This window comes from Talpa occidentalis, unplaced genomic scaffold (assembly GCF_014898055.3).
Source record: "Talpa occidentalis isolate TD23 unplaced genomic scaffold, MPIMG_talOcc4v2.1 talOcc4.5, whole genome shotgun sequence".
NCBI classification, from domain to species: domain Eukaryota; kingdom Metazoa; phylum Chordata; class Mammalia; order Eulipotyphla; family Talpidae; genus Talpa; species Talpa occidentalis.
This window is the reverse complement of record NW_023604861.1, coordinates 47,767,617-47,780,198: the sequence shown is the minus strand read 5'-3', so window position 1 is coordinate 47,780,198 and position 12,582 is coordinate 47,767,617. Positions and strand designations below refer to the sequence as shown.

At 46.8% G+C, this 12,582-nt stretch overlaps 1 protein-coding gene across 1 annotated transcript in view; it reads right to left on the bottom strand.

Annotated features, from left to right (window-relative positions):
• Positions 1-12,582, bottom strand: part of MTUS2 (microtubule associated scaffold protein 2) — a 567,791-nt gene that overhangs the window by 15,221 nt on the left and 539,988 nt on the right. The window contains 1 exon segment of the mRNA XM_054701460.1: positions 4,548-4,762. Within this exon segment, the coding sequence (XP_054557435.1) occupies positions 4,548-4,762 (215 nt within the window).

Here is a 12,582-nt window from a genome sequence, read left to right as displayed (position 1 = left end):
GAAGCGTCCTTCTTTTTTCTTCTAAAACCCTAGGTGGAGACTCCTGAAGTCAATGGTCCAATCTCCAACCTGCAGGAAGAGTAGATCTGAGCTGTGCCTCAGGGGCATCTGCCAATATGCCCATCACACTCCTCACCTTCCAGAGAAGCAGCTCTCTCTTGCGGCAGGCTCCTCCCTGCAGCTGTTTGCTGTTCAGCTGAGCTGATTTAGAGAAGAGCAAGGGGTTGGAAAGCCACCCTCCCAGAAAGGTAAGGATAGAGCTGCAAGGCTTACTTCAATTAGCCATTTGCAAAATGCAATTATCAGAGGTTTTTGCAATTCACTTAGAGAAGACTTCCATTTAGAATGAGGAAGCATGTGCTTGAGAGTATCTTGGCTTCACTCATTAAACCCAAACCAGATTGAACTCCCATTTACCCAGCTCCCAGACACGCATTCATATTTGCAGAGACAGACGGAGCCCACCCGTGTTTATTCTCTCCAGGGCTCCCGTAATGATAATCCTTCCTAGATAATGAGATCTTCCTGTCCTTCAGTCCCTGCTACAATATTCTGGCTACTAATTCAGAGAGGGCTGCTAGTTGTGCGGAGCTCCACCCTGATTCCACCCCATTCTGGGGTGTGTCTTTGCAACTGGTGGACCCACTTCCTGCACTAATGTTCCCAGAGGTACCATCTTCTGTCTCCTCCCAGCACAGGGTGGCTCTGGGCTGTGACAGGGAAGGGCTCTGGTGCTGGGATGCTGAGGGTGCCTCCAGATCTCATCTTTTTTGATTAGAGAGAGTGTGGTTTCTGCAGATGGCAGCAGTGCGCCTGCTGTGCAGGAAGGCTAAGGACACGTAATGCAAGATGATGGGTAAAGTGGACTCTGTGTATTCTGATCAAGTGAGGGGAGACTGTGCCTGCCAGTTTCTAAAGGGATAATTTCTTTAGGAAAGAGTAGAAAGTATGTCCTGAATATGAGACAAAATCAATATAAACTCCAAAGGATAAGTCCTCCTGCTCTTCAAAAAGAAGGAATTTCAGTTCAGACTTTATAAAGCAGAACTCACAATTCATCTAGCAACCAGGGGCCCCTGAGTGAGTGACTGTAGGGTCAGGCCAAGAAGTAAGACCAACTGTGCCAAAGGGTCTTGGAGGAATGTGATCAAAGGTCATAACTATGATCACTGGATTCCAGACCTGTGACTCAGTATCTCTGGAGACAACCAACAGCAGCCCAGAAAAAGGGATTGAGATGCAGCTAAGAGGGAACAATGTTTGAGGCAAAAAAGAAAAAACTTGGGTTTATAGTGAAAATCTGTTGCGTGTACCTTGAGAAGGGACAGCTCTGACAATGTGGTGTCCATTAATGAGTGTGTAGCTAGCTATAGAACAAGTGCTGATTTTGATTAAACCTTATAATCATACTTTTAAAACTTAAAAAGTATAAATATAATCATACATTTAAGGTCACTTAAGGAAGCCATACAGTGAGGCCATGCTCCCTGCTCAAGCCTTCAGGGGAACAAGCAGGCCCCGCACCTCCCAGTACACTCCCCGTCCTGGGCACTGGAAAGCTTTACTACTCAGGGACTCTGATTTCATTGACGCAGGGTGAGGATATGGATGGAAGCTTTGTCAAAAGTTCCCCAAGTGATTCCCAAGAGTGGCCAGAGAGGGATGGCCTCTGTTCCTTGAGGGCAGTGGATGGTGGGTGGATTCGTCACAGGGAGATCCCGTCGTAAATCAGAGGTCAGTCAGCCTTGGCAAGTGATTTCCCAACTTGAGGAAAGCCTCAGAAAATCCCTTGCTTCAGAACTGAAGCAGCCTCCCTGCTGCTGGAAGCGGTCGCTGAGGTTTGAGGAGAGGTCAAAAGAACCTGAATTTTAAGTTCCACAAGGACAGAGATGGAGTTAAGGCTGCTAAAAACGATGATCCATTATACAGAAGCCCCAAGTGAGGAGAGTTTGGCACAGATCATCGATCCAATTCCACACTGCAGTCAGGCACGTGAGTCTTCTGCATTAAAGAGACATACTTTTCTGATGTGTGTATCTCTTCTTCTTCCTCGCTCACTGCCTGTATGTTCTCTGCTGGAGAAGCTGGAGGTCAGAACAACAGCTAACATTCAGCAGCAGGAGAAGGATCAAGGGCCTGAGTAATTCATAGATTTAAATCATCCATCCCCATTGAAACAATATTTCTATCGGACAGACTTACTCACCTGCAAAGTGGTCAGATGGTCTTTCTGCTATAAAGCTTTTCCTGATGCTCCTAGCTGGAGTAAACTCTCAATTCTTAAACACATCATCTGTATTTCCCACCCAGCGTTACAGCTTCTAGGGCTCTCATCTCTGAATGTCCATGCCCTGAGGCCATGGGTCAGCCGAATTTTATAAATGGCCTGTCTCTGGAAGTGCCACCAGGATGCCTCACATGTCGTGTGCACACACTCAATACTCTTTGCATGACAGAATAAAGACATCCCTGAATGGCGTTAGGCAGGACGGAGTCAAGAAGAACCGGTTTCAGAGTCTCCCTAAGATGGAGCACTCTTCAGATGTACATATGCAGCTTATGTAGCTCTTTGCAAGTGAAAATGCAGGGGCTTCTTTGCTTGAATTCCTCCCAGTATGAAATCTCTACAAGGCTGTTGAGTCCCAGCTGAAGGGGGAGGTGAGCACACATCTCCCAGCTTGTGCTTCTGCACCCTGGAAGCTGAGTGGGCTCCCTGGCCCCAGCGACCCTGCCCAGAGAGCAGCTCAACTGAGAAGTGGCCTCAGTTCTGTGGCTTCTTCACAAGGTGCCCAGGAGAGCCTGTGTTCAGAGAGCTCCATGGAAATACATTTTCCGGCCTTGTGACCACCTCCTCCCTGCTCCCCAACACTTGGCATCTTCTCAACACACTCAGAGCTCTGGATCCCAAGTCTTTCAGAATGGGGGTGTAGACATCTTTGTAAAATGGAAGAATGGAGAGCCCTGAAATAGAGGCCCAGAACAAGATGCTGTTCACACTCGTGTTGAGGTGCCTCATTGGGCCACAGGTATATGTCTCGCGGATGAGAGTCTAGACAGTTGGAAAGTCCACTCAGGAACCATGTCCAGCAGGCTTAGGACACAAGATGCTGGGTTCAGTTTCTAATTTTAGCACATACAGGTAACCTTAGCTGTAACCTATTCTGTTTCCCAGTCTCTAAGTTTAAACCACCTCAAGCAGGCGGTGTGTATGGTTACCAGAGGCCTCTAGCAAAGGGGGATGTTGAGCCTGAGGGGCTGAATGAAGTATTATCACTAAGAGATCTATAATTACACGACAGTACTTATTATTCTGGTTTCTCCGGTGTCTTCTGCAATTCACAAGCCTCTGGGGGTCACAGACAAGCATAAGTATCTGGAAGCAGTCGGAAGAGGGGGGCCACATTCATGCTAATGAAGGACCGCTCAGCACTACCTGAGATTTAAAGGGCACTCTTCACCAGTGCCGACTTACCTTAGGAATAGCATATGCAATGACACGAGATAGTACATCAAGGAGGAGGTGTATATAAGGCATTAGAGCCTCAGGAACTTAGAAAGAAGAGGAAAAGAGATGCAGAGCCAGTTCTCATGGAAGCAGCACAGACTCCTTATCCATAATCCACCTGGTTCTCAGAGCTAAAGGATGTACAGGGCAGCCAGGATGGGGGCAGGGCATGGCCTCTAGCAGGCACCCTGGGAATTATCCTCTAGTTATTCCATGGATGCATTCTCCTCTCTAGTAAGACTGTGAAGGTTGACTAGTGACATTTATTTTTCCATTTGGCAAGTGCACCCTGAAGGCCCACTCGCAGGTTTGGTGACACACAAGGGAGCTAGCCCTGCGCCCCGCAGACACTTGGGATTCGCTGAGAGCAGGGACTCTGCAGTCAGTTCACTTCCACCCCAGCTTTTCCAGGACCTGCTGGGAATTTTGGCATGATTATTTAACCTCTGGGGTCTTGGTCTTCTCACCTGTCAAATGGGGATAACATGGTCTTACCCACCTGGCAGGATAATCATGAAGACTAAAGAGTTAGTAGTACATATAAAAGTAAAAAGCAGCGTTGGAGCACACCAAGTGCTAGATTCAGGTTTGCTTGTTCTGCTAGGTGCCCTAATGGGGTGCGCACATGATAATCAGGGCACAGAAGGAAAATCGGTAACATGCTGGTGATAAACTGGGAGGGAATCTACAGCAGGGAGGGGCAAGGACAGTGTGTGTGTGCTGGGGGAGGAGCTGTCATTTTGGGTGAGGAAAGGTCTCACTGAAAACAGTCTGGAAGGGAGGGAGAGAAGGACCTCAGGGAGAGCATTCCAGAAGAGGGTTTAGCAGATGCAAAAGCCCCTAGGGGGAGGTGCTTAGGAGGCAAGGAAGGGAGGAGGAAAGAAGACAGGAGGTGAAGAGTTAATTTACAAAAAGCTTACCAACACCCGGACTTCTTGCTAAAGTGGTGCTGACTCCTCCATTTGCACCTGCACCCCCACTACCCCCACCACATGCACCTGCACAGTCAGCACGGTGAGTGCAGAGTGCACAGCCCACTGACCTGCTCCTGGTGCTGACACCTGATCCGCAGCAGCTGGGCCTGGTGCTCCTCCTGAAGGTGGGCCATCTCTGCCTGGAATTGCAGATGCAGTCGCTCCTCCAGGTCCTGAAGCTCGGCCTGCTGCTGCCAGCCCAGCCTCCTCACCTCATCCTCAAACCGCCTCTCCAGGTCCTCCTTCTCCTTTTGTAGTTTCTCACACTTTGCTGTATTGAAGGCTGGAGGGGAGAGAATAGCATTTTACAAGCTGGTCAGGAGTCACAGGCAGGACTGGAGCAGAGCATCTGTAATGCCCACAGGCAGAGCATCGAGGCCACGGTGGTACCCAGGGCCAGACCGCCTCTCTTACGTTTGGAGAGCTCTGCAGGCTGTAAGGTGCTTTCCCTTCCACCACATTTGATCCTCACAATAGATGTCTAGGTGAAACCCAAGCCCCAGGGAGCTCCAGCGACTTGCCCAAGGTCATCTGGTGTGTGGAGAAAGAGTTGCGGATGCACATGTGGCTCTCTGGTCATAAGCCCAGGTTTTCTGCCACTAGAGCAGTTTCTCTGTGGACTCATGGGCCACAGATATCAAAAATACCTGACCTTTGTTAAATGTACCCATTCCTAGCCACATCTTGGTGAATTGGAGCCCTTGGGGCAGGAACAGAGGAAAAAAGTTTTTTTTTTAAAGATTTATTTATTTATGCATACAAGTACTGGGGTACTGGCCAGAGGTGTGGGGTGGTGGTGAGAGGATCCACCTGACACAGAGAGGGGAACAGAACAGGCAGATTGACTGACATACACTGCTGAGGGGAGCAGCAGGTAGAGACAGGAGAGGTCTGCTGCGCCATGTGGGCCAGCTCCCTGGCTGGGGATCGAACTCGTGCTGCAGTGGCCACGGATAGCTTCATAGTACTGTCTTAACCACTTGCGCCACCAGGGAGGCCACAGGAGAAAAGTTTTCCACAAAGTGCACAGTGTTCCTGACACCTACTAAGCTTGCCCACTCTTGGAAGTTGGACAGGGGACAGGAAAGAAGCCCATGCTGAAGGTTGTCCTCTCCAAGCTGAAACACCAACCAGCACAATCTCAGAGGAAGCACAGGGGTTTCCTTTAGGTGACTGAGGCTTTGCTAGCACCTTTCTTCTCCCGGCAAAGGAGAGTTCACATCCCTTTGCATAGGTTGCCACCGTCACAGTGCTGGTTTGCGTGCTGGGCTGCCCGCAGGGGAGGTGGCAACGAAGTCGTTGCTACTCCTGCAGCTGCTGCACAGCAGTGTTTGTGCCTCTCCAGGTGTGCAGGCTAGAAACTCTGGAACATCTACTACGTTTAGATCAAATAGATTATCTACACATATAGGCACAGATGTCGAGGTGCACACACACTGTTCACATTCCACAAAGATAGTGTCACCAGGTTCTCTGCTCTGTGCTATGAGCTGAGATATCATCACTGACTTTAAAACTGAGTGAGCAAGTACATATCACCTCAGTGGTCTTTTACACGAGAGGGGGGATTGGTTATGATCAGGAATCTATATCCAAGAGCATCACAGAATATTTGAAACACCTTAATTAGAAGTTTCACCCTAAGAGGGCAACTAATTCAAGGGCTTCTTGGCCACTTTTGGCTCTAAAAGAATTTGATAATTAGTAAGAGGGATTGGATGGATATTGGATGGGTATCATGCCCCTGTGTGGACAGTGGGTACGAATCTGGCCAGCCCAGAAATCTAACACTGTCCCCTAGGTTCTTCGTGGTCCAGGGCTTCAATTAGCCAGGGGCCCATGTCCCACCCTTTCATGGAGGGTGATTCTGAGGCACAATTTTAGCCATGTGGTTAGCAAGACCTGCTGATGCAATCACTACATGGAGGGTGGGGTAGTGGGCACTGCAATAAGAGGAAGCACCCTAACTGTAGAGAATTCAAAAGCAATAACTAAACCGGCTTGCAAAGCCCTCTGCTTTTCATTGCCACCTGGGATCAGCAACCCTAAAGAATGTCAATGAGGAAGCATTCCCCAGAAAAGTCTTTCGTTGATCTTTGTTCTACACAATTGCTACAATTACAGTAGAGGTTTTTAAAACTAGCTTTTGTATTTTTAAAACATTACAGAAAGAAGCTGAAAGCATAATATACAAATATTAGTGACATTTCTCCTCCAGAATCATCTGAGAATAAAATGCTGATGTGCTGCCTTGAGCTCTCAGTGTATGCAGCAGATCCTCTTAGCGCGTCATTTCAGAGTCATTTCATTATAACACTGATGTGGGAAAAAAAAACCTATTTCATTCCCGGGCCACTGTCCGTGGCGTTTACTTGTTCTCCCCTCATCTGCGGGGGTTTCTTTCCACACCCCAAAGAGTTGCACATGAGGTTCATGGTATGTCTCAATTGTCCCTATAGGAGTGTGTGAGTGAGTATGTGTGAGTGTACGTATTTGTGTGGGTGTGTGAGAAGAGTGTGTGAGTGTCTGTGTGTGTGTGGGGGAGTGTCTGTGTCTGTCCCTGTGTGAGTGTGTGAGTATCTGTGTGTATATACATCTGGTGATGGAAGGGCAACCTGTCAGGGTTGGTGCCTACCTTGTGCCCTGAGCTGCTGAGCAGGCTCCTGAACTAGAATAAGAGAGTTGGAAAATGAGTGAATGAATGACAAATGGGTGAATACAAATGATTATTTAATGTTAGAGGTGTTTTGTGTCTTTATTTACAAGTTTGATGATGTTTTCGTGACCAGAAATAATGTCCATACGAACTTAACTTTTGTTTTTATCTATCATCTATGGTTAAATCGGGGTTCATTATATATTGTTTTGCTTAAAATCAGTTTCCAAGAACCTATTGATGGTGATAAATGAGGACTTACTGTACACCTTACAAATAAGGACATTGTCCATGTAACCATAATAGAATCATCAAATCAGAAAATAAGCCTGGATACAATAGTGCCTCCCAATGCTCAGACCCAGTGAAGTGTCACCAAATGTCCTTTTCTAGAAAAAGGACCCAGTTCTGAATCCTGACTTGCATTTGGCAGTCCAGTCTCCTGAGTCCTTACAGTCTGGGACAATTCACTGACCTTTGCTTGACTTCTAGGACCTAGACACTTGAAGTCACTGTTACGGAGTGAATTATACCTTTCCCCTCCTTTTTTTTTTTTTTTTTTTTTTTTTAATAGAGGCATGTTTATTTATTTATTTATTATATTTGTTTGTTTGTTTTGTTTATACATGCACTGGGTACAGTCAGAAGCGCGGGAGGGTGAGAGAATTCACCAGAGCCAGAGCGGGGAGCAGAGCAGGCAGAAGGACCGAAGTACACTGCTGAGGGGAGCAGCGGGTGGCAGGAGAGGTCTGCGCACCATGTGGGATCCTTTTCCCCTCCTTTTGATTCATATGTTGAAGTACTAACTCCAGTACCTGTAGTTGCAGACTAGCTTTTTTTTTTTTTTTTTAGACTAGCTTTTTGCAGAGGAAATTAAACTAAAAAGAGGTCATCAGGGTGAATCCTAAGTCCATTATAAGAAGAGGTGATTTATAAGAAGAGGTGATTAGGACAAAAATAACTATTAATATAAAGGAAAGACAACAATAATGTGAAGATGTGGGGAGAAAAGACATATCAAGAGGGGAGGCATATTTAAGGAACAGACAGACTGCCACAGGGCTTGAGTGTCCATGAATGAGACGAGTGGAGTGAGGTGAAGTTTGACATACAGGCAGGTCTCAGAAGAAACCTGCTAACACCTAATCTCAGACTTCTAGCCTCTAAGATAGTAAGAAAATAAATTTGTATTAAGCCCCCACAGTCTGTAACACTTTGTTGTGACAGCCTTAGGAAAACCAGCGTTACTATTACATACTATGGATCCCACAGTTAGAGAAGATTGTTTCTTTGGAAAATAGTAATTGAAAATACAAAGTAACTGTCAAGGAAACGGCTTAATTTAAAATTTACCCAATAAATCTCGATAACCAAAAAAAAGTATTTTCAATTAATTGCAATATCCCTTCACAGCCATTGTAGTGGTGTAAATTCTTAATACTCTCTAGGAATTTCCATGTCTTCCCACTTAACACTTATATGGCTCCTTTATATTCCTTAAGTTGCTGTGTCATAATTTATATGCGTTTATTGTTCAACATTTGGTTTGTGACCATGTATTTTTTTTTTTTAAGTAGGATAAGTTCCTAGGCGTGGAATTACATGGAATCAAAAGTTATAAGCATTTTCAGGCTGTGAATTTTTGTCTTTGACTGCGGGGGATTCATTAACAAACCTGTGTCCACCAGGGGGCGCTGTGCTACCTAATAAATGCCCTCTGGTGGTGAAAGCCTTTGTCCACACCTGCTAGATCACCGGGACACTAGAGAGGCAGTCTGCCACTCTGGGGTCCTGGTCACCCTACCCTGCACAGCTTACTCTCCTTTTCTCTTTAAGATATTATTGATGAAAATGTCAAGAAGAAAAAAGGCGGGGCTGAGAATGGGATATGAAAGGTTCATGGACTAAGTAGAAACCGGAGTGGGAGAGCCAGTCTCTCTGATCATCTCTGAGGAAACCACGGCACCTCGAGGGCCTGTAACTAAATTGGAGCTTGCATGTGAAAGCATCAGCTCCAACTTAGAGTGCTTCTGGGGTGCCATGCGCCTAACACACCCTGCCTCACCTGGCTTAGTGGCCAGTAGGTAACTAACCTCCACGTGTAAGGAGCAGGTGGGGCTCAGAAAGGGTGACTACCTGACCCAAGACTGCAGCAGGAGTGAGTTTCCTACAGGAGGTCTGGGACCCAGGCCAGGGGCCTTCTTTGTTCTCCACCCTCCAGTGGGTAGCTGCCACATGTTATGGGGTTTTCACACCCCAGAGAGAAGGCGAGGCTTTGGCATCAAGCATTCACTGTGAATGGCAGCTGTAAGGTAAGTGGTTTTCAGGCTTTTTTGCCCTCCCACTGTTGGGATTGCCCTGCCTGATGGGGCACCTGCAGTTGTTACATTGTTGTAAGCTGTATTGTTTACTTCTGTGGGCCATGGCTCAATATTGAGATAGTCACTGAGAGAAGCAGAGGCAGGAGAAGAGGCAGGAGAGAGAAGGGGAGAAAGAAGGCCAGAGAAGCCCAGAGTGAAGACTTGCCGGGGGATTGGGGGCCTGCCAGCCTCCTGGCCCCCTGGCACCCCTGCTTGCCGTGTACCTGGTTGCTGCACTACATGTAAAAGCTCAATAAAAGCCTTAGAAAGCCACCAAGGGCTCCTGGACTCCTCCTTTACCCGGTCTGCTCAGAGCATAGATATCCTGCTCTGTGCCCATCCTGGCACTACAGCAGCACATCTCTTTACCTGTCTGCTCCCTCACAGGTGGGCAGGGACTACGTCACATCCATTTTCATGTTTATGGTTACACATGTCTCATGTTTCATGTGTTAGTCAAGAGGTCAACAGGCAGAAGGTGAATGTATTGAGCACCTGCCTGTGCCACCCTGGGTCCTGGGCAAGGTGGGGAGTAGACACGTCACGGAGGGCAAGTAAATAGCATACATAGGCAACAAAACCTTCAGATAACTGCAGTGAGGAGAGTCAAATAGGTGATGCTAGGGGAGGGCTGGGGCAGCTTTCTGAGCCAGGGCGGACAAGGACCATGGCTTCCAGGAGACACCATCCAAATAGACCTGAAAGATGAAAGAGGGCGTGCGGAGAGCGGGAGGAAGGCTGCTCCGGGGAGAAGGAACCACAAGAGCAAAGGGCCTGACATGGAATGATTCTGCACATGTAAGGAACAGAGAGACCGCCGTGGGCTCAAGAGTCCATGGAGGAGAGGGAGGAGGGAGGTGAGGTTGGAGAGACAGGCAGGTGAGATCACTCGGGGCCGTGTCCCTGAGTTAGGCTGGACTTGTAGCACTGCGATGCTCACCACAGCTTTATGTGGGGGAGACCAGAGCCCCCCGCTTGTGCAAGAATACACTGCGGAGGCAAGGAAAGCAGGGAGGAGGCTATTTTTGGAGTCCAAGGAGATCTAAAGGTGATGGGAGGAAGACTGCAGCTCTGGTCAGGAGTGTATTGACACGCAATGTCCTTGGGGCAGAGCCATCCCGACATGCTCGTGGACTGGATGAGGGGGGTGAGGGGGAGGCAGGATTCAAGGATGACTCGGGCCATCGGCCTGAGCAGCTGGAGAGGCTGGTGCCATTAAATAGGATGGGAATATCGACAAGCCCAAATGGGGAGAGGCTCCACACATTGGGCACCAAATATACTTCTACTGAATGAACTGATGGCTTTGTGTACACACAGAGGCCCACAGTTCACACACATTATGGTGGAATTCTCTGGTCCATAGTACTCAGGAAGGGGCTCTCTGAATGTTGTCAATTAGTATGAAAAAAGAAATTCAGGCCTGCTAAGTTTTGACAAGTCCTATGACACTTAATGATTAATGAAGATATTTCATACACAGAGTTGACACACTGTGGTCTATTCAGAAGTGTTGAGGTCTCAAACGCATGAGTCCCAGGATGGACTCTATTCAGTACATCTACCCCAGTGAGGTGGGGACAGCCCAGCAGACAGATGTGTTCTTCTCCCTGAGGGTGTGTAAATGGTTTGTGGAAGGAATACATAGGCTTTGGCTGCAGGAAGATGAAGAGCATTTTCTAGCTGCTAGGAATTTCGAATGCTATGTAGCAGAAAGGTTCTTATCAAACAGGTGATTTAAAGTGCACCAACATTCTATTTACCTGTAAGTCAAACTCTGGGAATAAAGTCCCCCAAACTGGCTAACTCAAAAAGTCCCCAAATATATGTCTGAAATCCTGCCTCTTACCACTTAAACGTTCATACCAGAGTAGATAAGAAATGCCTTTTAGTGATGTGAATCCCAAATACCAAAGCTTCCAGATAACAGAGGAAGGGATTGGTTGGTTGGGGAGGAAGAAGTGAAAACCCAGGAAGAGAGGTGACCCCTGGAGAGGACAGGAGGACCCAGTAAGGAGAAGGCCATGTGCAAGCCAGGGAGAGAGGCCTCAGGAGCAGCAGCCTTCCTGCCACCCAGTCTTGACTTCCTGTCTCCAGTCTGGAAAAATATATTTCTGTTGTCTAAGTTTCCCATTTGTGGTATGGTTATGGCACCTTGAGGTTGAGGCTCCTTCTGTTCTAGCATTCCAGAATTCTATGGACATTATAATGGAGACAAGGGGTCATCAAGAAGAGTTTATATAATGTCCACTGTCTAATCTTAATGAAGATGGGGAAAAGTTTCTCACTTTTTATGATGCTTTCTCTACAAAACTGACTCCTAAAGAGGTAAGCTTCACTTATATAGAATAGAAGCTTGCTTGATCTTCACAGTAAATTTCAAATCAGGGTAAAGCAGGCATTTTTGTTCTGATTTTACAGAAGAGGAAATGGAGGCTCAGAGTGAATAAGTCACTTGTCCAAGTTAACAGCTAAAACTCTGAGCCAGATTCCCTCCAGGGGTTCTGAATCTTGGTAGTGCTCTTTTGAATAACAGTATCACTAGTATTTTGTCTTGCATTTTGGAAGAAGGGAAACAAAAATATAAGTTAAAACACACACAAAATTTCCAGTTCAAGTTCTTTTTTCAGTAATAAACACTTTGTGCCATTTTTATGTGTTAAGACAAAGGACAAGCATTTCAACAAATGGATATTGACCGCTCCTGTGTGTGAATATAATTGCAATGCTTACAAATAACCCTTTGGTCTAAGAGGAGAAAAATCCAAGAATGATTTATGGTGGTAAAAGAGGAAAGAGGATATGGATTTAAGAGGATGGTTATAAGTTTTGGAAAAGAAAAAAATACGCTATGTGAGAACTAATAACACTACTGCCTACAAATAGGAAATGGCTTTAGGGGAAATGGCTTTGCAGGGTCTGTTTCCGCCCTTCCTCCAGGTTAATTTGGACTTGCAGAGCTCTAAAAGCATCTCCAGGGCACCTGCACATCCTGCAGCCATCTCGAAGGCCTGGTTGTCAAAGGCCAGATAATAGTTCCCTGTGGTTGTGATATTTACACATTCTGTGCAAAATGATATAAAAATA